Source organism: Orbicella franksi, chromosome 3 (genome assembly GCF_964199315.1).
Source record: "Orbicella franksi chromosome 3, jaOrbFran1.1, whole genome shotgun sequence".
Classification (NCBI taxonomy): Eukaryota; Metazoa; Cnidaria; class Anthozoa; order Scleractinia; family Merulinidae; genus Orbicella; species Orbicella franksi.
This window is the reverse complement of record NC_138147.1, coordinates 22,737,501-22,764,101: the sequence shown is the minus strand read 5'-3', so window position 1 is coordinate 22,764,101 and position 26,601 is coordinate 22,737,501. Positions and strand designations below refer to the sequence as shown.

Sequence of the window (26,601 nt, the reverse complement as noted above, 5' to 3'; positions counted from 1 at the left end):
GCTTCAGGAATTTCAATTCCACTATCCCTGTTGATGTTGTTAGGGTGAAGTCTTATGTGCATAGCTTCCTTGACCCTACGTGTGTACCAGTGAGGATCTCGATCAATAAACTTCACCTCATTCCAGATAGGATAGTGGCCGGTCTCGTGGGTGTGTTCAGAAACGGCGAAGGTCTGGGTACGGGCGAGTCGTATATCCCTGTCGTGTTCTTTGATCCTTTCCTGCATAGATCTCCCTGTTTCCCCGATGTAGACTTTGCCGCACTCACAGGGAATCCTGTAGACAACACCATCTTGTTTAGCCGGGTTGACGGTGTCCTTTGGTCGCACTAAGTGTGACCGAAGTGTCGTGTCGGACTTAAAGACGGTGCGAATGCCTTGTTGTTCTAGGCAGCGGCGGAGAGACTCCGAAACTCCTTGGACATAAGGTAAAACGGCGGTGGATTTAAATTCCGCGACAGGCTCTCTTCTTGGGGTTGTTCGTGCCTTTGTGATCTTCTGTACAAAAGAGGAGGGATATCCGTTAGAAACAAGTACAGATGACAGATGTTTCTTCTCTCCAGCGATTACTGATGGTTTGGTGACGAGACGTTTAGCCCGGTCTACAGACACTTCACAATACCGCGGTTTACTGACTGAGGTTGGTGTGAATCATACGCTAGGTACTGATCAGTATGTGTTGGTTTCCTATAGACACTGGTGGTAAGGCGGCCATCAGGTTCTCTGTAAACTGACGTGTCGAGAAAGGCGATCTTGTTGTTGTTCTCGATCTCCATGGTGAAACAGATTGGGAGATCTATGCATTTGATTTGTAGTTTTTACTTTTTATTTGTAGCCTAATTGTATTATATAGCGTATTTAATTCTTAGGATTTTAACTTTTAGGATTTAGGATTTTAGGTTTTTAAAGAATTAGGATTTTAATTTTAAAGTATTGTAAAGCGCCATGGACAATTAGTGGAAAATGGCGCTATATAAATGTATATTATTTATTTATTTATTTATTTATTTATTTATTTATTTACTGCATCTACCACGATGAATAACAACAATCTTTTCCTCGACATTGACCTTGAACACTTTGTAAAATTTTGACTATAAACAATGACTCATGAGGTTTACAGTGTTCTTGTTGGTCCATAATAGCTGCAACTGTTATATTTATTAAGGAAAATCAGTTGACTAAACGTGTATCGAAAGGAAAAGTGAAAACCCACCTGATTTTGACACTTTTTACCGTTCAGAAGACATTTGCAAGGGGCAGAACAAAACTCACCTCGCGTTTTGCAGGGACAATCTTTCGCTTTGCTGCCATCCTTTCGCGAGCGAACACCAATGCACTTGCAGCTAGACGTTTCAGCAATGACTGAAGACATTTTCCAAAAGAAAAACGGTTTTGAATCCTTTTCACCCGACAAGTATTACCGAGCAAACGGCCAGTTGACTGACCGCCAAACATTCCCATTCAGGCAACCCTAAAACATGGAATCCGGAAACCGGAATCCGCAACCGGAAACCAGAAACCGGAATCCGGAATCCTGAACCGGAAACCAGAATCAAATCCGGAATCCGGAATCCGGAATCCACATATTATGAATGACGATAGAAATAATTCACTTCAGCAATGTCTAATAAATAAATATAGGGGAAAAGTATTTTGTTGTTACTTATTTTCTTTGCTTTACTTCAACCGCAAATTGTAATTGTTAATAAATTCTTGACTAGTTCTGAACAACCCTTAGCTATACATCTGGCCCGGTTGTTCAAAAGCTGAATAAAGCTATCCATTGGGTAAATCACTATCCAGTCAGGGTTAGTGATTTTTTTGGGTGGATAGTGTTACCCATAGCCTGTGAGCAGGCTCTAGTATCTGTCTCTAGTGTCTGAGCAGGCTCTAGTGTCTAGTGTCTTTTTGCGTTGGCACGTGAACGAGTGCCTTCTCGCGGCTTCGCAACTCGCGCCCCCAGCCCAAACACGAGAGCTTGCTCGCTTTCACGCAGGCTAAGTTACCCATCTTTTGTACAACCTGGCCCTGGTGAGAGCGCGCTTCTTGTCTAGATCAAATTGCAATTGCTCTGAGAACACTAGTGAGTAGCACAATAGCAACAAGCTATTGCGGTGAGTTTCTGGCAGTCTGTTAGTATCCTTTAACAACATGTAGTCCGATCCGTTCGCAAGCGAGAAGCAGACGGAAGTAAGTGTGCAACATTTCTATAAATTGTTTTGATACGATGGCCGGCAAGAATATGTAGTGGTGATTTGTACCAGTATCAGTGTGGAAATGGTGTTGATCTGGAATTAGTCTCGTATCTGTTGGGAAAAGCAAATCTATAAAGAGGAGCCAGGTTAGCCTTTGGACACCGAAAGTAGGGGGCGTGACCGCCAATGTACAGGGGGCTGCAACTGACGGACATCCTGTTCTCTGTGGCATTTTCTCTTGTTCAGTATCTCCTAGACATAAAGGCTAAATTTATACCTTCGGGAAATTGCAGATCACTCATTAAACAAAATGGCAATTGCCAGCAAACTTATTTGAGACCCTGTCAGGGTGCTTGGAATCACATTAAGACGCACTTTACGTAGATTCTCATAATCATAGCCCTCACTAGAAATAACGGTTGCATGAATTTTAACAGATGGGGAATTTTTGCTTCAAAAGAGGTTAAGTTTGAGGTCTTTTTCACTTGGCCTCTTATTTTTTACAGGCAAAAGCTATGCAAAATAATTTTCGCGTATTTGAAGAACTTGTTTTCCTTTATTTGTGGATTCCGGATTCCGGTTTCTGGTTTCCGGTTTCCGGATTCCGGTTTCCTGGTTTTAGGGTAGCCCTTCGCATTCCCGCTTCAGTTCTTATCTTGTTTGTGATTGGCTTGTAAACAATAGACTTGCGTTATCGCTCGCACATGCGAAAAACCATGAATCCTTCCCTTTAAATTTATATTTGCCACAAATTTCAGGGTGATCCATGTAGGGTAGTCCATGGGTAGTCCACTCAAGTAGTCCATGGACCAGGTCCTTCGGGGTAGTCCATGGACTAGTGGTCAGCGAAATGTACCAACCCCGATTTCCGACTTCAATTTCAGTATTTTGTAATCAGCAATGACTCGCATGTGCGATTTTTTTCAGGAGAAGACCCGTAAAAATGGTAATCTTATCTTATCGAATTCATCAGGGGTAAGAAGAAAAGAAAGGTACGACCTCAACAGGGGAAGGGGGGGGGGTGCGGCTATTAAATGTAATAGCCTAATTTGGGTTCACCCCTTTGATTATGCCCTTCGGCGTCTTTCAAAGTTATTAGGGAGGTTACGAATCGACGACTTTCGGACGACGGCGCCGTTGGGTCACCTTATAGTCTCGCGTCGTCGTCCTGTAGAAATTTGAATTTACGATTCGCAGTAAAGACGACGACGTTTATGCGCGACCGGCAAATTTTTTTTGTCTCAGGAGCTCGAGAAAAAAAATACTCAAGACAGACCAACAAAATGTGCTAGCATGGCAGAAAAGAAAGCGCAGCTGTACGTCGAGAAAAATTTGGGTTCTAAAAGATTAGGCTGGCTATAAGACCACTCAAAACAACAGAGGAAAAATCGCCTAGCTCTCTAGTTGAGCTATCTAGTCCTTGTTTCTAACTGTCGACACGAATGCTAAAACTTTTTAGTCCTTTCAAATTCATTGTACACCAAAAAATGTCATATTTCAGTGAAGCGTGATTAAAATGAAAGATTTTTCATACAGCAATTTGCTTTTCATTCAGACCGTGTCGTGCTTTGACCGCTTTCCGTGTTGGTCGAACTCATAGCTTTCGCCATGGCACTGTAGAAGGTCGTTTCTTGAACGAAAACAGGCAAATAAAATTAAAATCAAACATCAAGGACATGCCCCTAATGTGATACTTAAATTATCTGGCAAAAAATACCCGAAATATCGAGGGAAAACTTTGAAAACTAACCTCACGGCCTCCTGTTTCCAAGACGCCGGCAAATCGCTCTCACCAACGTCGTCGACTTTGGCGCGAAGCTGGGAAGTGCTCAGAAACGCATGCGCAGTGAGCATGTCACGCAATCTAACGGCGGCGTCGTGCAAAAGTCGTCGATTCGTAAGCTCCCTATTATCAAAGTGCGTGCCCAGCAGCGCTCTCCCAAAGACTAGTTTTTCGACGGAAACTGTTTGTTTATATTTTAACCTCTATGGTAGAGAGCAGTCTACATCGAAGAAAGCGCACAGCGTACATGTAATCTACGCGTGGTATTTGGAGCATTCCCCAACAGCGTAATGTCACGTCGATAATCGCATACATCGTCTGGGCCGCCTGTGGTTGGTTGCGGTTGTTTCGCCCACAGGCATCCTAGCTAAAGGTTGTATACGATCTACGTGACATTACGCTGTTGGTGATTGCATTATCATCAACCAACCAACCCTCATTTTCTCTTGGATCAACTGATTTCAGCCGAGCCAATTCATCCAATTAGGCTCATATGAAGTTCGACTGATTTTATTTGAAAACCAGCCTAAAGATGATGCAATTGATTTCGTAGCACCTGACGATACACCCACATTCGTTGTTAACAGTCCTTCCAAAAGACAGCAAAACTCTAAAACTTTCAGACCTAGGGTTCAACGACTCGACGCCTTCCTGTGGTTTGAAGCTGGTTTCAGTAAGATTAAGCGGATGTGAGTGTATAAATTCTCTGGACGAGGGCGGAACATAAGTTCATCACTCCAGTTCATCACCACTGATGAAGCTGTATCTTCAGCTTGCAACCTATTACAAATCTACTGGAACATAGTCCGCTAAAGTGCAAAGACACCAGTGCAAACAATTTTTGCTAGGGTTAGCTCTCGGATTGTGAGTCAGTCAACGCGCCAGGTATATACTGTCGGGAGTGGGGGATGATGAAAATCACAACAGGAGGGAGTATAAAAGGCCAAGCCAATTTTTAAACTCGGGCATTCCTTTGGAAGCCAAAGTAAATGAGGTTTCCGTTTACTGCAAATAAAAAATTCCTAAAATTCCTATTACAATATACGAGACTGGCTCGGCGTAATTTTATGTCTAGATGAAATGTACCTCTAGGCGTTCAGTTAGTTGGGGCGCAGCGCGGAAAATAGCAAGGGGAAAAAATTTTCCCTCGCCGTTTTTCGCGCTGCACCCCAACTAACTGAACGCCTAGAAGAGGCTAAATTGTTTATAAAGCATAGACAAAGTGTTACTTGTTGAGGTTTTCACTGTTAAGGTGGCCGCACACAGTTTTCGCGCGCGCTTTTGCTAATGCAATTCTGCGCGTAAACAAGGATTGCAAAACACAAACATGCCGTCTATAGAGCGATCATTTTATTTACTCAACAGCCGCACTATATGTGCTGTTTTTCTCTATAATTGAACGCAATGTATTGATAGCTCTAGTCTTTTATTATAGAGATATGCTAGAAAAGGTAACGATGCAAAGAACCCAGCAATTCTCAGCTTTTTCTTTGTTACCGAAAGAACCCAGTTGAATGCAGCACATGCGTAGTAAGTCAAAAAACTGCGATTGAATGAAAAATTGCACTCTCGGAAATACGCCTATTTCTCGAGAACCACTCATTAGAATTTCACGAAATTTGGCACGAAAATACTTTAGGAAATAAGTAACTGGAATATTGAAAATAATCCATATCAAACTTCAACTTACAGGTAAGTCTCGTTTAATTTTCCAATTCTATCCCATCATCCTCAATGTAGGGATCCCATGAGATGTTGAGAGACTGCATTTGTGAGCCCAAATATTCGAACTCAACAAGTCTAATGACCAAGATAACTATCAAACAGTAAAGACTGTATGATCGTGCATGACATAGAAACTACAGTGTTCACAGTGAACTATTTAAAATAGTAGTAGCATAAGTGCCCTGTTTTTGCACCTCTTTCTGATAATACTGCACAAAGGTACATTCACTGGACCAGCCTGCTGTGCGAAGAATGGTTGCCAGGGGAACATTTGCCTGAGATGCAGCAGAGCTAGATGCTACCCTAATGCTGTGCGGTTTAAAACGACTCAGGTCAACCCCTGCGAGACCTAAAGTGGTTTAACCCTACGTGAAATTGTGCTTTTATTAACTAACCTATAGGGTCTCATAAAACTGATAAATAGGTTTGTAATCTCGCCCCAAAGAGGTTTTGTCCGAGTTAAATACTGCTTAACAACTGAAACTGGACAAAGCCGTTGATCAGGAGAATAAGCTGGAAATTCAAGTTCATGAAGATGATAACCTGGTCTGGTTTGTTTCAACTTGTCTCCTATAGAAACTTTAACAATGGAATCAGTAATAGACATATTACGAATATCGAGTAAGTGAATAGTTTGTATCCTCTGGGCTGATAAGAGGGTTAACAAAGTCACAGTTTTAAAAGTTAACATTTTAAGGTCCAGTTTTCCGTTTGGAGATTGGCTTCTGAGAAACTGAGCAGCAAAACTGGATCCCAGGTAACTGTGTATCGTGGAAGAGAGGGCTTCTCTTGAAAAACCCCTTTCATGAACTTTTTGGTAAGGGGTAGTTCTCCAAAAGGAACTCCAGCTTGAGGAGGTAATACTTGCGATAATGCAGATCTGGTAGTGTTGAGCGCACTGTAGCCTAAGCCCTGTTCAAACAATTCAGCCAAGAAATCCTGAGCCTTTACGGAAGAAACTGAGCAGGGATCAAAACCCCTTTTACTGCAAAAACTGTACCACTTTTTAAGGTAGACCTGGTATTGTTTTTGAATGGTTCCTCTCCAGGAGTTGAGGATAACTGCTGAAGCTTTCTCTGAAACTCCTCTTGTTCGCAAAGAATCCCAGACAACCTGCATGTCATTAGTTTTAGTTTGTTGTGGAGTGGGTGTCTCAGATGACGATTTGTTGAAAGTGTCAGTAAATGATGGGAACATGGTAGAAGAACTGGATGATCTACTAACATCCGCAGCAGACGAGGAAACCAGAACGAGTGGTCCAAAGTTGGACAATGATTATACCGTGTGATTGATCCTGCTCTGCTTTCTGTAGTACCCTGTTGATTATGGCAAAAGGAGGAAACGCATAAAAATTTTGCTCCTTCCAGATAATTGAAAAAGCATCAATTGCAAAGGCTTCTGGGTCTGGTTTCCATGAGACAAAAGGTCTAAACTGAAAATTGAGTCTTGATGCAAAAAGGTCTATCGAGGGTTTACCCCAGAAAGAAGAAATCTTGTTAAAAACAAGTGGGTCAAGTTTCCATTCAATGTCCTGGTAGGTTTTCCTTGATTCGCTAACAGCTATGACATTAAGTTTCCCCGGGATGTAGGCTGTGGTAATCCACAAGTTTCTTTCAATACACCACAGCCACAAATTTCTTGTTAGCTGATTGCATGAAATAGTTCTTCCTCTGAAAAAAGACCTCCAGTAGACACATCATTCATGACCCCACCCCAGCCAGTCAAGGATGCATCAGAGTAAATAGTGACACTGGGGCTGCCGTGGGATACCCAATTAAAAGTGGTATGTGTGCGTGTTATCCACCAGTTTAGATCAGACTTTGATGTGTCTGAAAGAGTCATGACAGCATCAAAATTACCATTGTTGGCTTTTAAGGCCATTGTTTTGTCAAGCTCTAACTGTCTATAAAATAGTGGACTATGCATGACACCTGGAAAACTGGAGACCATTAAGCCAATCAGTTCAGGCACTTCCCTAACTGAGGATGATTGTTTTCCAAGTATTGTTTTAGCTTTTGTGACTAATTTTGTAGCCTTGCCTGGTGTCAAGGCAACAGTCATGGCAACTGAATTCAAAACAAAACCCAGGAAAGTGATTATCTGTCTTGGTTCAAAGACAGATTTCTCTTGGTTCAAAATGAATCCAAGATCTCCAAAAAGGTTGGTGGTGGCAGCAACATTAGTGTCACAATCTGCAAAGGTGCCTCCTTGAAGGTATGAGTCATTTTCAAATCCTTGGGATCATAGCGAAGCATGAACAGGTTTAAGTATTTTAGTAAATATCCTAGGTGCACTACTTAAACCATTTGGAAGGCAGGTATATTGGAAAAGTTGGTTTTTCCAAATGAATCTCAGATATTTCCGGTCATTTACATTGACTGGTACTGAATAATAAGCATCTTTTAAGTCAATGGTAGCCATAAAGCAATTTGGGGTCATTAGAGTGATAGCATTCTTAAGATTCTCCATTTGAAATGGTGATATTCTACTGATTGACTCAGTTGTTTGAGATACAGAATAAGGCGATGAGAGTCATCTTTCTTTGGGCGTATGAAAACATTACAAATGTACTCTCCAGTTGAGTGTGTGGTCTTCTCAATGATCCCCCTTTCAAGAAAACATTCAATTTGTTGATCAATGATCTCTACCTCCAATGGATTGAAATTGTACTGGCTGGGTATAAAAAACTGAGTGGGTTGCTCATTAAAGTCAATTGTGACCCCTCTAATAGCATTGAGGATCCTTTGACCTGAGGTGATGGTTTGCCATTTGGAACGAAAATTTTTCAATCTACCTGCCGTGCATGGATTGAATGTATAGAGAGGGATGCTCACCTGGCTTCCCAATTGATCAGGAGCTACTTAGTGGGTTCCACACGGGCTCCTTTGTGTGCTTTGAAGGTGGTTTCCTTCGTTGTCCTTGGCCTTGCAACAAAAAATGATTTTGACGATTCGGATATGATCCTTGTCTCTTAAAATTATTGGATCCATGTTTGGAAAATGTGCCATGCTTTGAATAAGATACTCGCTGGCTGACCTTGTTGGTTTCGCTGATTTCCTTGACTGCCTTGGACAGTGTAGTATGTTGTGAGCTGTGTAACCGCTGCTCCAGTAGTTTTCCAGTAGTTCGGTCGGATGAAACACGTTCTCAGTCGCCTGAATTAAAATAGAGTTGCGTTCTCGAGTTTTGGCTGGTTTATTGGCTCTAGAATATTACACTGGCGACGAGGTACGGACAAAACCATGGCATTGATCGGGAAAATCGAGGAATACAACGAGAACGACAGCTGGATTGAGTACACCGAACGGCTCGAGCAGTATTTCGCGGCGAATGAGATTACGGACAACAACAAGAAACGGGCGGCTCTGCTCAGTGTGTGTGGAGCGAAAACTCATCAGGAATTTGGTTAATCCAAGGAAGCCTACCGACAAGTCGTTCGTAGAGCTGGTTAATTTGGTAAAGAATCATTTGAATCCTAGACCATCATCTATCGTGTATCGCTTCAAGTTTAACAGCCGCTTTCGTCAGCAGGGAGAAACAATACAACAGTATGTCGCCGAACTGATGAATTTATCGGAGCACTGCGACTTTGGCGACCAACTGGAGAAAATGCTGCGTGATCGACTGGTTTGCGGATTGAACGACGAACGGATACAGCGGAGATTGCTTCCTGAAAGTCAACTAGAGTTCAAGAAGGCGATGGAATTAGCCACCGCGATGGAAATTGCCGACAGGAATACACGTGATCTGATTGCTGGAAATCTAAGTGAGAAACCCGAAGAATCGCAAGTTCACCGCGTGACCCAAGACCCACCGAAACAGCCACCAAGGGATCCAAAAAGGCTGACAAAAGAATGTAGGACAATTCCACGATCCTGATAAGTGCAGGTATAAAGACGAAGAGTGCTACAAATGCCGTAAGAAGGGTCACAAGGCAAGCCAATGTCTCGGTAAGCGTAAACCGGAGTTTCGAAAGAGCGGTAAATTTGGAAATACACATCACCTGGAGGCAACAGACGAGTCGGGTGAGGAAGAATGCGAAGAATACACGATGTTTCACATAAACGCCGCGGAGAGAGAACCGTTTCGAGTCGAGCTACAGCTAAACGGAGTTCAGACGAGCATGGAACTGGACACTGGCGCCGCTGCTACGATCATCAACGAAGAAACCTACAAGAGAATTATTGCAGGGAATCTGGTGAAGAACCGAAAGCAATTGGAAACTGGTTGAGAGTTCTGACAATCAACTGGAAGGAGTTGTTCAAAATGCAAGTTGTCAAAAACAACCAAGGGTCTTCACTTGAAAAATTGGTTGACCGGTACTCAGAAGTGTTTAGAGAAGGACTTGGGACCTTCAACGGCCCAAAGGTGAAAATTCATGTGGAATCAGAGGCACAACCAAAATTCTTGAAGGCGAGACCAGTGCCATATGCTATGACAGGGAAGATTGAGGCTGAACTCAAGAGGCTACAAGATGAGGGAACGATTGAACCGGTTCAGTTCTCGGAATGGGCTGCTCCCATTGTACCTATTCTGAAACCAGACGACTCAATTCGCATCTGCGGAGACTACGAAGCAACTGTCAATCAAGTTTCAAAACTGGACAGTTATCCTATCCCGAAGGTTGAAGACCTCCTGGCGACACTAGGAGGAGGTGAAAAATTCACGAAGTTGGACATGAGCCAAGCCTACCAGCAGCTTCTTGTGGATGATGAATCTAAACAGTACACCACCATTAACACACACACGGGGTTGTTCCAGTACAACCGCCTACCCTACGGGATATCGTCAGCACCAGGAATATTTCAGCGGAACATGGAGCATCTACTGCAGAACATTCCTTATGTAATTGTCCGGGTGGATGATATCCTAGTGTCCGGAGCCTGCGATGACGATCACTTAAACAACCTGGAAGAAGTCTTGAAACGACTAGCAAGTGCTGGCTTGCGACTTCGGGAAAACAAGTGTGTGTTCATGGAACCTCAAGTAACCTACCTGGGTCACAAGGTCAGCAAAGAAGGTATTCAACCATTGGATGACAAGGTCGAAGCGATCACCAATGCACCAGCGCCCAAGAATGTGTCGGAACTCAAATCGTACCTAGGCATGATTAACTACTACCAGAAATTCCTGCCTAACCTGTCGAGCGTGTTGGCTCCATTGCATGATTTACTACGTAAAGAGACCCGGTGGCATTGGGGTAAAGAGCAGATGCAGGCTTTCCAGGAGTCTAAGGATTTCCTGAAGTCCTCTAGACTCCTCGTCCATTATGATAGTCAAAAGAAGTTAACCTTGGCATGCGATGCGTCACAATATGGCTTGGGAGCTGTTCCCTCGCATCGAATGGATGATGGCTCAGAACATCCAATCGCATATGCTTCCAGGACACTGTCCAATGCAGAAAGAAATTATTCCAATCTTGAGAGAGAAGCACTTTCCCTGGTATTTGGTGTGACGAAATTTCACCAGTACATTTACGGCAGACATTTTAGTCTAGTGACTGATCACAAACCATTGGAATCATTGTTCAATGAGAAGAAGGCCACACCGCCTATGGCAGCAGCTAGAATTCAGCGTTGGGGCTTGACTCTAGCTGCATACAACTACTCCATTGAGTACAAACCGGGACCAGAACATGCCAATGCTGATGCCCTCAGCCGACTTCCCTTGCCGGTTAGTCCTTCAACTACACCTTTGCCTGCAGAAACTGTGTTTGCAATGGAACTCCTCAATTCAACACCAGTGAGTGTGAATGAGATCAGAACCGGAACCGGATGTGATCCAATACTGTCACAAGTAATGAAGTTCGTTCAGCATGGTTGGCCTAATCACAACTCAGATGAAGCATTGAAGCCCTACTTCACTAGGAAAGATGAATTAGGTGTTCAAGATGGATGTTTGTTGTGGGGCAATCGAGTAGTGGTCCCCCCTAAGGAAAGAGCAAGAGTGGTAGAAGAGTTACACGAGACACACCCTGGAATTTGCCGTATGAAGGCGTTGGCGAGAAGTTATGTGTGGTGGCCAAAAATGGATGCAGACTTAGAGCAGAAGGTTCACCAGTGCAGTCCCTGCCAGGAAAACAGGAAGTCACCGCCAGAAGCCCCTCTACATCCCTGGGAATGGCCTCATAAACCCTGGGTTCGACTCCACCTAGACTATGCGGGTCCGTTCCTTGGAAAAATGTTTCTCATTGTGATGGATGCCCACTCCAAGTGGATGAAGGCGTTTCCAATGAATACATCAACTTCAAGTGCTACCATTGAGAAATTGAGAATCGCTTTCGCGACACACGGCCTACCGGAAATTGTCGTCACAGACAATGGCAGCAACTTCGCGAGCAAAGAGCTTGGAGATTTCCTCAAACAGAACGGGATCCGTCACATCAGAACAGCACCCTACCACCCAGCGTCTAACGGACTGGCTGAGAGAGCGGTACAAACATTCAAGGAGGTAATGAAGAAGATGAGTGGAGGAAGTGTGGAGGCACGAGTTTCAGAATTTCTAGCTTGTTACAGAATCACCCCGCAGACTTCAACAGGAGTTTCCCCTGCAGAATTACTTCTAGGAAGGAAACCCAGATCAAGACTAGACCTAGTCTACCCGGAAATCGGAAGGAAAGTGCGACAAAGCCAAGCTTCTCAGAAACAGGCACATGACTGGCATGCTAAGGAACGCACCATGCAGGAAGGGGAAGCAGTTTACGCAAGCAACTTCCGAAGAGGACCAAGGTGGTTACCTGGAATCTTGAAAGATTCAACGGGTCCAACTTCCTTCGCAGTTCAGCTAGAAGATGGCCGACTCTTGAGACGTCACCAAGACCACCTTATACAGCGATCCTGCATTCCCCAAGCGCCTATTGCTGATCAAGAGGGTCCAGCAGACCCAATTTCAGCATCGCCGGCAGCTGAACAGCCAGAATTGCAGTGGGAAGAAACCCCAAGGGAGCCAGCTGTTCCTGTGCAATCAACTACCCAAGGCATTCCAGAGAAGCGTTACCCTACTAGGAACAGACACGCCCCTCGATACTTGGCTGATTTTGTCATTAAGTGACTTTTTAGGTTATTAGGACAGAGACACTTAAGAACTGCAAGCTAAGTTTTGTCGTTGATTTATTGTACTAGTTTTCATGGCTAAGTGGGGGAGTGTAGAATGTTGTGAGCTGTGTAACCGCTCCTCCAGTAGTTTTCCAGTAGTTCGGTCGGATGAAACACGTTGTCAGTCGCCTGAATTAAAATAGAGTTGCGTTCTCGAGTTTTGGCTGGTTTATTGGCTCTAGAATATTACAGACAGGTCATCTCCAAATAAAAATTTTGATATCGGAGTTTGAGAGCTGCAAAGTTGTTTATAGTGTTCATTAAGATCTGGTCTGATCAGCTCCCGTCTGATAAGGTTGGCTTCATAAACAGAATGTGAAATAAGAGTCAATGAATCCAAAGTAAACCGGACGAAACATGATACATCTTCCTTGCTGATATTTTGAGGTTTACCTTTCAAAGCCAAGAGTTTGTCTGTCAAACTAATGATCGGATGCATGCTCTTGAGCATGCTAGTTTCGATCTTTTGCATTTTTAAATCTCTTGATTTTGAGCTGGATCTCATTTTAGCCCAAATTTCAGGGTTGACTCTTGTACTTACTAAGTTTTCACAATTCTGAGGTCTGTTCTATTTTCCCAGCTTTTCTTTAGCGTTGTCCTCGTACAACATCGTTTTGACCATTTTGTCAACAAGATTTGCTAACTGTGAACTAACTGGATCACTCACAGCTCCTTCCGAGTCATAAATCTTTGACAGTACAGCGAGAACATTGTCCTCATGTTCTGCTGGTTTTTCTGGCGTCTTGTCCTCACTGACAAGCTTTTCGTACGCCTCGTCCACGTCGACTAACCCGATCTCGTCATCAATCTCGTGCCCATCAGCATCTGATTCGCTGAGCTCATCTCTTTTCCTCTTCCGGGATGTACCTGTAGTGTCGCTATATTGCGTTACATTCGTGCGCACTAGGAGTCGGTCAAGTGAGTAGTATCGAAGATTACTGTAATTTACTCTAAGGGAATCAATAACAAGTATTCACAATCAAGGACTCCATAACTGGCGACGAGGATAACTCAAGCGAATTCCACTACAGCAACACTTCACTTAATCGTCACTTTGGATCGAATACACTGGATAAACAATGGCAAAACATGTTCAGTTTTCAACGCCACGTGCGCTGGCCGCCATTTGAGTAAGGCGGGAAACCAAAGTTGAACACTCACATCTTGTCGTCATAATATTACATCGAAAGATTACATCGAAAGATTACATCGAAAGATTACATCGAAAAATTACCTCAAAAGATTACACGGGACGATCATACAGTTGCCGAAGCGAAATGGCGAATGTCTTACCTCCATTTCCTTCATTTTCCGTCCACGAAGACAACGCTTCAGTCGGCCCACGTTGGAAAAAATGGCTGAAACGTTTCGAAATGTATCTCGCCGCTCATGATGTGAAAGATGCAACACGCAAGAGAGCGCTGCTACTATACTCCGCTGGTGAAGAGGTCAGCGACATTTTTGAAACGCTTCCAGATCAAGGAGAAGAAAAGGACTATGTGAAAGCAGTGACTGCTTTGAATGCTTATTTTCAGCCAAAAGTAAACAAGACCTACGAAATTTACATGTTCAGAAATGCTTCTCAGAATTCCGGTGAATCGCTAGATTCTTACTGCACACGGCTGAGGCGTCTTGCTCAAGCATGCGAGTTTACCAACGAAGATGAAGGAATCAAGTCACACATAGTCGTGTCCTGTTTATCTTCACGATTACGGCGAAGAGCTCTACGAGAAGACATGGATCTCAAAGCCTTACTCGACTATTGCCGTGGTCTAGAAATGTCTGACAAGCAAGCTAAAGGCATCGAGGAACAGGAAAAGCTAGCCAAAGTAGCAGAAGTCCAAGCGGTGAGAGAGGAAAAGCCAAAGTCGGAAAACAAGAAGTGTTACAGGTGTGGAGAAAATTACCCTCATAAAGGACGACCTTGTCCAGCACTGAATGAAACTTGTAAACATCGTCGCAAGAAAGGCCATTTCACCAAAGTATGCCGAAGCAGATTAAATTTCAAGGAAGTCAATACAATGGATGAGAAAGGTGGCGATGAATCCACCGACGAAGAGTACACTTACCGCATCACTCTCCACTCCATGCGTGATAAGATACAACCGTTTACTGCAGTAACCATTGGAGGCAAGAGAGTGAAATGTCTTATTGACTCAGGAGCGGGAGTGAATGTCATCGACACATGTTCTTTCAATCAGCTGGAAAACATTCACATTACACCTACCTCGAAGAGGATCTATGGCTACCGATCTTCTGAGCCCTTACCAGTCATTGGCAAGTTTGAAGCTGAAATCATGTCGGGAGTAACAAGCAAATCGACGGTCACGCAATTCTGCGTTGTTGATGGATGTGATGGAAATTTGATAGGTTATGAGACGGCAACTGATCTCGGGCTGCTACACATAATTAACAGTGTGTCGACACCCAAAGTCGATAACATCATCGAGGATTACAAAGATTGCTTTGAGGGGCTGGGAAAGATGAAAGGTAGAACTGCAAAATTATATGTTAATGACCGTTCAAAACCATTGGCCCAGAAGTACCGCAGACTACCATTTCACATCCGTGATCAAGTCGAGGCTGAGCTCAAGAATCTAGAGGACCTTGACATCATAGAAAGAGCTGAAGGTCCAACTCCCTGGGTCTCTCCGATAGTTCTGGCCCCAAAGACAGGAGTACGCATATGTGTCGATATGAGAGCGGCCAATCAGGCTATAGAACGTGAGCGACATCCAGTACCCACTGTAGAAGACCTGATCGTTGATCTGAACGGAGCCACTGTTTTCAGCAAGATAGACTTAAACCAAGGATACCACCAACTTGAGCTGGACGAAGAATCCCAGAGCATTACTACTTTTGCCACGCACATTGGCTTGTTTCGCTACAAGCGACTGAATTTTGGAATTAACTCAGCAGCTGAAATCTTTCAGAAATCCATAGAAGAAGTGCTGCAAGGAATTGACGGTGTTAGAAACATTTCTGATGACATAATAGTGTTTGGCAAGAACCAATCCGATCATGATGATGCTTTACAAGCTGTTCTTCAGAGAATGAGAGAAAACAGTCTAACAGGAAACCCTACCAAGTGTCTGTTCAACCAATCATCCATTGACTTCTTTGGTCATCACTTCTCTGCAGATGGCATCAGTGCAGATGATAAGAAGGTTGCATCCCTCATTAATGCCAGTGCCCCAAAGAATGCAACTGAGGCACGCAGCTTCCTCGGTTTGGCACAATACGTCACACGTTTCATAAAGAACTTTGCGTCCATCTCTGCTCCAATCCGTCAACTCACGCATCAAAATGCTAAGTGGGTGTGGGGACCAGAGCAACAACATGCATTCGACTGCCTCAAAGCCAGCATGGCGACTCCAGAAATCATGAAATATTTCAACCCCTCACTCAAAACGGAGCTGATTGTTGATGCCAGCCCAGTCGGCCTGGGAGCAATTCTCACGCAAGTAACAGATGGAGGAACAAACATTGCAGCGTATGCCAGCCGCTCACTCACGGATTGTGAAAGCCGTTACAGCCAAACCGAAAGAGAGGCTCTTGCAGTGGTCTGGGGAATTGAGCACTTCCACCTATACCTCTATGGGTCATCCTTCCAAGTTATCACAGACCACAAGCCGTTAGAAACAATCTTCAACAACCCCACTTGCAAAGCAACTGCGCGAGTTGAGAGGCTACAGCTACGCCTACAGCCGTACAAAACCAAAGTAGTTTACAAGCCAGGAGCAAACAATCCAGCTGATTACGAGTCGCCATCCGGATCCCACACAATCGCAGGCTTCCAACCATTTATCAAGAGTTGATGCCTATATTAACTTTGTAACCAATAATGCTGTGCCCCATGCCGTTACGCTTCAAGAAGTAAAAGATGCGACAGCAGCTGATGAAACATTGCAGAGTCTAGCAAGAGTGATAGCCACTCAAAAGTGGCACAGGGCTGGAAGAGATGTCAGTCAGTACCAGCAGATCAAGCAGGAGTTGTCAGTATCAAATGGCGTAATTCTGAGAGGGACCCGCATAATAGTTCCCGAGAAGCTACGAGATCGAATGATTATGCTAGCTCACAGTGGACACCAAGGAATTGTCAAGACCAAGCGTCTTTTGCGAGATTCAGTCTGGTTTCCAGGGATAGACAGAATGGTCTAGGAAGTTGTCAAAGGGTGCCTACCGTGCCAAGCTGCGAACCATGATCCAAAGCCAGTATGCGAACCTCTGCAAATGTCCCCCCTACCACTAGGCCCATGGTTAGAGCTCTCCATAGATTTCTGTGGCCCCTTTCCAAGTGGAGATTACTTGCTCGTCGTGACTGACGACTTCAGTCGGTATCCAGAAGTTGAAATCTTGAGGTCAACATCAGCAAAGGAAGTGATTCCTCACCTTGACAGCATCTTTGCCAGGCAAGGGATCCCCGAGATAGTAAGAACAGACAATGGTCCACCATTCAATAGTGAAAGTTTTCAGATGTTTGCCACTCAACTTGGTTTCACACATCGCAGAATAACTCCTGAATGGCCCAGAGCAAATGGAGAGGCGGAGAGGCTGATGAAGACACTGGAGAAGGCAATTAGGACAGCTGTCGTTCAAGGCAGGAACTGGAAACAAGAGTTGTTCACCTTCCTTCGACAGTACAGGGCCACCTCTCATAGCACCACAGGGAAGTCTCCTTCGGAGTTGCTGAATGGACGAAAACTCAAGTCCACATTACCTCTGGTACAGTTTGATCAGGCATCCCCAGAGATCAGACGAGCTGATGCTAAGAGAAAGGAGAAGATGAAAGAGTATGCAGACAAGTGCAACCATGCCAAAAACACAGACCTGAATGTTGGTGACAAAGTATTGATAAAGCAACCAAAACAGAACAAGATGTCTACATCATTCAAGCCTGAGCCATTTGAGATCACAGACAAGAAAGGAAGCATGATTACAGCCCAAAATGCAGAACACACTGTAACAAGAAATGCGTCATTCTTTAAAAAGCTGCCTTCTAACATACCTGTACATCCCGAGGAAGAACAGTCTACACCCTTCATTGATGCAGCAGAAGCAGTTGAACCAATTGAGACAGTTGAACCACCTACAGTTACACCAGTTGAATCACCTAGAAACGTACCAGTAGCACCACCTGGAAATGCATCAGTTGAACCACCTACAGTTACACCAGTTGAATTACCCCCACTTCGCAGATCAGAAAGAGCAAGACGAGTGCCTGATCATTTCAAAGACTATGTTACTTGAACATTGCTCAAATCAATGGTTTTCAACATTATTGCGTGAACATTATCTGAACTTTTCAGACTGCGTTACTTGGACATTGCTTAGGTCAATTGCTTAAAGGAAATAACTTGTATGAACATGAACAGGACTGATAGATTTAGGAAGCAACATGTTGAGTGTCGTTTGTAAGCTTTACCTAGCGCATTATTCAGAGGAGAGGAGAGATGTAGTGTCGCTATATTGCGTTACAGTCATGCGCACTAGGAGTCGGTCAAGTGAGTAGTATCGAAGATTACTGTAATTTACTGTAAGGGAATAAATAACAAGTATTCACAATCAAGGACTCCATAGTACCGCTCCCAGAGGAGTGCATAAATTCTTTCACAGTCGGTACCATATCGGTAATCGCTGTCCCTAACGAGGCTAGAGATGCTGTTTGTTGTTCTTGGAGTGTTTTAAGGCCTTCCATGACCGCCTCATGTTGAGTGTGCGAATGAGCACGTGGTTTGCTTGTAGCAGAAACGTTCCGCAACGTGGTCTTTCGTTTGGAACTGCTCCCTTTTGAAACCTGTGGTTTGGGGACCGTTTTTTCCCTCTGCAGCTCACCCAGTGGGTCAAGAGATTCAGCAGAGGTTAAATCCTCCAAATCTTCCGAACGAAAAACGTTGTCTTCGTTCTCATCTGCCATTTTGAACCCTCGGCGTGGAGCCGTACAAAACACCGTGTGTTTGTCGTTGAACGAAGGAAAACAGGAGAAAACCGTTGTTTTCTGTGAACCCTGTGATAGCATGTTGCCGTTACCATGTTGCCATGGTAACGGCACATACGTCAGCTTAACCATCAAAAAACCAAAGTTTGTGTTGTTAACTTGCTTTCTGCCATTTTTGATGACCGAGGGATCAAGGATTTTAGAGAAAAAAGTGAATGAAACACAGGTATCAAAAACTGTGTTCAGCCACCTTAACTATTCTTTCAGTAATTTTAGTCCAGCTGTTAAGGGACGAAATTGTTCGTTTTTTGATAAAAGCATCAAACTTGGCAGGGTCACTAACCTCTATAAGACAAATATTTCCTGATATGGAGCCATGCCAAATTTTCTTCTAGAACCATGGAATGCGCATGTCAAAAATATGGCATACAAGTCCTTTACATGGAAACGAGGCTGATGCAAATACCAATTTTTTTGCCTTCTGGGACTACTATGCCTAGTGTCTTGCTTTTTTAATACAAAAACTAATTAACCATTGCCTTTGAGTCTTAAATTATGTCACGTGATGGTCACGTGACCATTATGTTCAATTACCAGCAAAGCAATACGCACTGATGAAATCATTACCATTTTTAGAACTACCAAAGAAATCATTCAAACTCAGAATTAAAAACAAACTACTAAGTGTTCTTGAAGATGAAGATTCCTTCATTGAGGTTTGCAGGATCATTTCTAAATTAAAATGCCAGTAGCAGTAGTAAAAAAAAAACAACCAGCCAACAATCAAACAAATAAACAAAAAAATATATTATCTATTAAAGCACATTCTTTTCCCACTTTTTCTTTTTATTTTGTTCACTATTTTTTTCTAACCTTTTATTTTTCTCTATTTATCATGGTAATAATAATAGTAATAAAAGTAATAATAATAATAATAATTGTTGGTTTTCAGTGTCACGCAATTCAAAATAGATCAAAATAAAAATCAAAACCGGTCAATAGATAAAGTCCAGAATCTGGGAAATAAAAGAAGGTAAATATGCAAAGACTCTCGCCAAAGTTCTGGTCCCAGCAATGTTTCTTATGCGAGATATGCGGAGAAATTTTTTACCCAAATTTATAGAGATTTGTATGGAGACGCCATGTTGGTGCCCATCCGTATGGGCACCAACATGGCGGCCGGAAACCAACAGAAACATCTGTCACTGAGTTTTGCTACAAAAGCGTGAATTTATCCCTCGAGGAACTCTAAAACATTAAAATAATACTTTTTCCAAGACATGAACTGTTCAGATAGCCAAGTTCCCCGAAATAAGCCACTTTTTTAACCATCATGACAGCTCTCTAGGCAGTCATGTAAATGCCGCGTCACGCAAAAGCCTAAAAATTCAAGCGTAGTGTATCACAAAACCAAGAACCCATTCGGGGCGAGAATTTGTAAGAATATTAGTTTTCAGCTGCTCTTATACATCATTTAAGTAAAATCTCAGGAAGATCAATAGTTTTGTAGTTCGAATTTTGGTGACGTCATGTGAAAACCAGCTATAAATCATTTGTAACTATTGATAGACTGGCCCGCCTAGACTAGCATAGCTATCCGCGGGCCAGTCCAACTGTAAAATGTAGGTTTTATTGAGAAATAAAATGATGATGATGATGAACGATGATGGTTTGTTACACACCAATTTTATTATTTGCAATGTAGATTCTATTATCTAGACGGAAATTCAAACCTTGAATGTATGTTTTGGGTGTGCCATAAACGTAATATCAAAACTATGCATCAAATCGAGGCTGAGATACAGAGTCAATTTATATAGGTTTGATTGACATGATTTTCTTGAGTTACTTGCTTACTGTGATTGAGACACCTTTTCTATTTAGCGTTTGAAACTTTTAAACATGCCGGAATAGATCAGGTATGTCACAACACTAGCTGAACTTTTTGGTCTGAAGGAAACGTTTTGAAAAACAGCTTTCATTGGCTGTAACGTTCCTAAGCCTGGTTTTAAAAACACTATCTGAATAAAGGTTCTTTTAGTTGTAATTTCCACCACAACTGCACAAACCGGTACAGTCAAGATTAGCCTTCAAGCATATGTTAATTTTTTAAGAGAACAAGAGTTTCCAATCACTTTGCTGCAGTATTTTTCAAAGGAAATGCAGAAAAATGTAAATAGCATTAAAATGTAAAATACATCAATCCTGTCAATTTAGATAGTGCAGCCTATGAATTTGTTTAGGTTGCTTTTAAAGTACGTCCTAAACTTAAATGAGAAAACAAGGAAACTTGTGATACGACCTACTGGATGGTATATTTTATGTCTGTGAGAAATGTTATCTTTAATCTTTAATCTTTAATCATTATTTATATACGGTAAGAATAACATTTCTAAGATCCTAAACCTAAAATTCTAATCCTAATATCATACTAACTTACAGCAACATTCTTCTTATAAACCTGATTTCCGTAATTACAGGGTAAGCTGTTCCAAAGGGTTGCGCTGCTGTAACTAAAACTATTTTTCATGTAGCTAGTTCTCGGAGAGGGAACAACAAGTTTGTTAACCGAGTCCCTTAGAGCATAATTTGATTCATTTCGTGTTACAAATTTAGAAGTGAGATATTCGGGAACCAGACCGTTTAAAGCCTTGAAAACCATTAGAGCTTTCTGAATTTGACATTGAAATTGCAAGTCTTTCCAGCTGAGTTTGTGAAACAAGGAATCGACATTAGCGTCATAGCCCGATTAAGTTATTACTCGTGCAGCATGGTTTTGTAGTTTTTGTAGCCTGTTAGATAATGTTTTGCCACAATTACCCCAGACTAGGCTGCAGTAATCAAAGTGAGGTTGAGGTAGTGATGTTGCATATGCAGAGTAGGGTAGATTGAGGCACAAATGACTTAAGGTGATTCCTTAGTATTGCATCGCGTATCCCTAAGTCATGAGCCCGTACGTGTGCAAAACGTAAGAGATTTCCCTCAAACTAAGCTCGATAGCGAAATAAATGTTCCTCTTCTCTTAAACGAGCACGGTGACCCCGATTTTTTTTCGGGTATTTGCTAAGAACAGTCTAATAAATAACATATTTAAGGAAGAAAAAAAGTTTGATCGTAGAACATGATTTTTTGTTGGAAAATAGTTCCGTACTGGGTGTATTTTGGCCAAGGCGAGGACTTCAAGCTAACCACGGAACCGTCCGAAAAAGTGCAATATTCCCACAACCAGGCAATCAAAAACGGCTTAAATAAAGCAATACTGCTTATTTGAATAAAAGAAGCTTTACTTTCAACATAAAATTTTGTGTCTTTCAAGCAACCAAGTCTTAATTCTGGAACGATACCGGTTTCGCCCCATGGCGAGTTCGCCCCCACCATAAAATTTCTATTTCGAGTTCGCCCCAAAATTTTGTGTTCGTGTTTACGTAGTTGTCATCGAGTTATTAAAAGTTTTCGAAGAATCATTTCAGTCTATGTATGTTTATGTCATCTCGCCATCAGGGAGTCTCGCCACCAACGAACTTCCGGTCGCCACCGAGCGAAGTCAACTCGCACCAAGCGAAGTCACCTCGCCACCAAGCGAAGTTTCCTCTCCACCAGTAATCTAATGAGGCAGTGGGTAGAAGAACGAGGAATAATCTCTATATGCGACTCGATCTGGTTGGGGGCAAACTCGATCAAGTTGAGTCGATGTGGGGGTGAACTAGGTGGGGGCGAACTCGCCATGGGGCGAAACCGGCAGCTACCTTCAATTCTGTATGAAGGTGATTCGAATTTTTAACGCTCAACTGGTAAAAACACCCCATTTTAAGAGCCTGCTGACGCGTTAACAAGCACGGCGACCCCATTTTTTTATTGCATTTTTTTAATGTTCATATCATGAATATTAATTATGCCAAGTTGCAAAAAAGGTTTGATAGTAGAACAATTTCAAGGGAATTACCTTAACTAAATTTATGGCTCCAATTGCAGAAGCGATCCTTTTACACAGTTGATGTGGGAATGCCACGTCAGATTTTCATTGACATTTACTCCAAGTGATTTCGCAGAGGAAACTTGTTCAATCGGAACATTATTATTGGAGAGTTCGAGTGTATCAGATAGAGTTCTTAATCTTTGCCTGGAGCCGATCAATATAAATTCCGTTTTTGTAGCGTTCAAGGTAAGTCTGTTAGACACGAGCCATTTGCTTAGTTTTTCAAGGTCGTTAGATAGACTAGACTGAATCGAATGCAAATCAGAACCAGCGTAATTAATGTGTGTGTCATCAGCATACATTCTAGGTATGCTAAATGATAGACAGTTAGGCAAATTGTTAATATAAATTAGAAATAAAAAAGGACCAAGGATCGTTCCCTGTCGCACACCACATTTAAGAGTGGTGAAGTCAGAGAGACAGTTATTAACGGAGCACCATTGTGTGCGCTTAGTCAAATACGATTTAAACCAATCAAGAGTTTTCTCTTGAATTCCGCACCGAAATTAGTTATATCCCGTTAAGCCAGACTTAAGCAAATCACCTCAATAGCCAACATAGATCCATCCTTTGTCTCGGCCTCGATTTGATGCAAAGCCCCAATATGACATTGTACATGCCGAAACACAGGTTTCTAAGTTTGAATATCTTATTACTCTATATTGTAATGTTCAAAATAATTACTTATTTTATTTGCGAGGAAAAACGAGAAAGAAGAGGAGAAAAAAAATATTAACGTATTGATGCAATATTCGGTATTATTTGATTGTTTATTGAAACGATGGTCACGTAACTAATCACGTGACAAATTTTTCGACTCCCAGATACTTTATAAGTTGCTGTTACATTAAAATGCAAGAAATCTAGGCAAAGTATTCCGGAAAAGGCTTAGAAATAAGCATTTTAACTCTGCCTCGCTCCCATGTATGGGCCTAATATGTCATTTTTTGACATGCGCGTAGCGTGCTTCTGGGTGGAAGTTTGGGATGGCTCCATATCAGAAAATGTTTACCTTATAGAGGTTAGTCATCCTGGGAAGTTTCATGCTTTTATCACAAAATGAACAATTCTGGTTATTTTTGGTTATTTTAACAGCAGGACTATTTGTGTAAATAATGAAAAATAAATGTTTAAGTACCAGTACTCTATCCTAAGTGGTGGTATGACTTCACAGTAGTGAACTTAGCATTGTTGCTGTCTTTTCCTGATTGAATCCAAGACTCTGTTGCATTAAAAAACTGTACTGTGCGCACTCTTGCCATAATTTTTTCGATCAAAATGGTCACAGTTTAGAATAAATTATATAGTATGACTGTCATTAATTAAAGGACAATTCTGCCCCTAAAAATATTCTGTAAAGTAATTTAACGTGACTGTTATTAAATAAAAGACAATTCTACTCCTAACATATTCTATAAAGATGCTAAAAAATTGTGTTGAGAAATACAAGCCAGCAAAATGGGCCAAAATTAGGAAGTGAGAATTTTAATGATCCTGTTTGTCCTCTTTTTCATGCACGACGATTATGAATACGCCCTTATCAGGCCTCCGCACGTCGTCTCTAAGTCTTCCAGCAAAAGGGTGCGTCTTCCTAAAAACTGGCGAGTCTAAGCTTTCCCCAAAATGAAATTTGTTTTCATCTAAATAACGAAAATCAGGACGTACGCTGTTTAAGTAGCCAAATGGGAGAGTTACATTACCCACCCTGGGCCACGTGGGTGGATAAAAAATACGATAGTGAAGTACACTCCACAACAAAACGAGGGAATATTCAGACCACTGACAAGCTTTCGCAATCATTATGTCTTCTTTGCAGTCGTAAAAAAACACAGCAAACCCCTGAGGACACAACAACAAACTTGGTATGAAAGAACGTTTCATACCAAATTTATAATGGCACAAGAAAGAAAAAACAATAGCTGTGGCATATGCCTGAGAAAATTCTGTCATTGTACCCAGTAAAGACCACTCCTGTTTGATCATTCTTTTGTCCTCTACAGCAACAGATAATTCAGGGACAAAATCTGTCAAGAAATTTAAAATAATTATCATCATGACATACAGTGTAGTACGTATGATAGTTACAACTCATCATTAGATATTACTGGTGGAGTTTCTCAGCAATCTATTTAGGCCCTTTGTTATTCTTGTGTATGTTATGGATGTGTTATGGTCCTGGAGTTGACATCTGCCGATGACACTTCTTACTACAGTGGAATCCCGTTAATACGGACACCAACGGGACGTGATTAAGTGTCCGCATTATCCGGGTGTCTGTATTAAGCGGGCTAATTTAAGAGAAAACACATGAGCTTTTTAGTTGTTGGGAAAAAGAAAACTGTCCGTTGTAAATGGGTGTCCGTTAAGCGGGGTTTCACTGTATATTCTATTCATTACTCTCGCTACTGATTACTCTTGCTTCTATACAAAAAAGTTATCTAAATGTCATCACATTCAAGCCAAGACTAAATTTTGGATGACTTATCATCATCATCATCGTCGTCGTCATCATCATAAACATCATCATCATCATCATTACTATTATTATTATTATTATTATTATATATTTTTACCAGATACATGTAAGATTCAAATTTGTATGAAACAGTACTCAATAAAGTTTGTTTTTATTGGTATTTAGTAGTAATAGTTATCACTAAAGCTGCCCCCGGCTTCCTTTTATTTCTGCTGATTACGTAGGGGCCAAACCACCCCCCCAAATGTTTCGTCAGTTCTTGAGTATTTCACATTATTTCGCATTACTTAAAAAGTATTGACTCTTTCTACACCAAACTTGGCAGATAAGCAGGAGACCTACTGCCAATTATATTTACGTGAAAAATGTCAGTAAATGTCAAAGTTGTGACGTCACAGTAATGACGCCATGTTTTTTGCCACTTTTGAAGTTTTTAATATGCATAATTTTTACAATGTGTTCGAAAGAGCACATCAAGGGGAGTTGAAATGTGAAAAAATTTTGTCCATATCACAAAAATTAAATGGAATATGGCATTTTTAATCATGAAAAATAACTCTGCAAAATATGGGGTCCCCCCCCTTGAGAAAAATCCCCAAATTGGAGCCGTAATTTTGTTCCAGCAAATGCAGCTATGTTGCACATGTGATGTGCCAGATGACTAAAGCAAAAATAAAGAAGAAAATCGGAATAAAAAATATCCCTCTACTGTTATTGCGTTAAAATTAGTTTTGTTACGTCATAATCTGTGACGTCACCCGTTTTTTTACTGTTAATACCATCTCAACAAAGCCGAAAATCAAATTTCTAAAACCGTACGATTTTTGACAGCATCAAGCTTTTTATTTTTCTAGATTATTAGCCTTCCTAGAAAAAAACTGAAAAAAATAAACCAGAGAGACTGACTTAAGAAGGACAGTATGGTTAGGCAAATTCCGGGGAGGACATAGTCTCCTCCGCAGCCGTTTTTTGGGATGTCAAGCAACGCTCCCCCCCAAGAAACGGCTGCTCACATCCGAACAACATTCTTTTCCTTTTGTGTTTGTGGTTTGTTTGCGCTCCGTTGAACAGACCAGTCACATAATAGCAAAGTGTGAATGACGAAAGCTTTCGCGCGAAAAGGCCTGCGGTGCGAACACGCGAGGGATTTCTGGCTTTTGTTTCACGCCGCACGTCGCCAGAAATAGGCGATGTTCGCAGGCTACCATCATGACGGACGAAAAAAAAAGGTAAATGAAAGCCGTAAGTACAAGTGCTTCATGCGCTCATCGCTATGTTCAGCTAATGAGAGAATATATATTTTCTGGAAATGTCAAATTGTAAGCGTCAATCAAGGGCTAAACGCTTCCTACAGATTGAAATCAGGAGGAAAGAGGACAAAGAGCGGCATTTAGAACTCGCTGTCAACAAAT

The 26,601-nt window shown here is 42.0% G+C and overlaps 3 protein-coding genes across 3 annotated transcripts in view; 1 reads left to right on the top strand and 2 right to left on the bottom strand.

The window, feature by feature from the left end:
- LOC145482722 (ATP-dependent DNA helicase Q1-like) overlaps positions 1–26,601 on the bottom strand; it is a 361,760-nt gene that overhangs the window by 219,817 nt on the left and 115,342 nt on the right. The gene's annotated exons all lie outside the window — the stretch shown is intronic.
- The window catches only part of LOC145482695 (uncharacterized), a 64,078-nt gene that overhangs the window by 206 nt on the left and 37,271 nt on the right, over positions 1–26,601 (top strand). The gene's annotated exons all lie outside the window — the stretch shown is intronic.
- The window catches only part of LOC145482723 (uncharacterized), a 22,560-nt gene continuing 16,931 nt past the window's right edge, over positions 20,973–26,601 (bottom strand). The window contains exon 5 of the mRNA XM_081461365.1: positions 20,973–24,737. Within this exon, the coding sequence (XP_081317491.1) occupies positions 24,199–24,737 (539 nt within the window). The 3' untranslated portion in view covers positions 20,973–24,198. The remainder of the gene's footprint in view (positions 24,738–26,601) is intronic.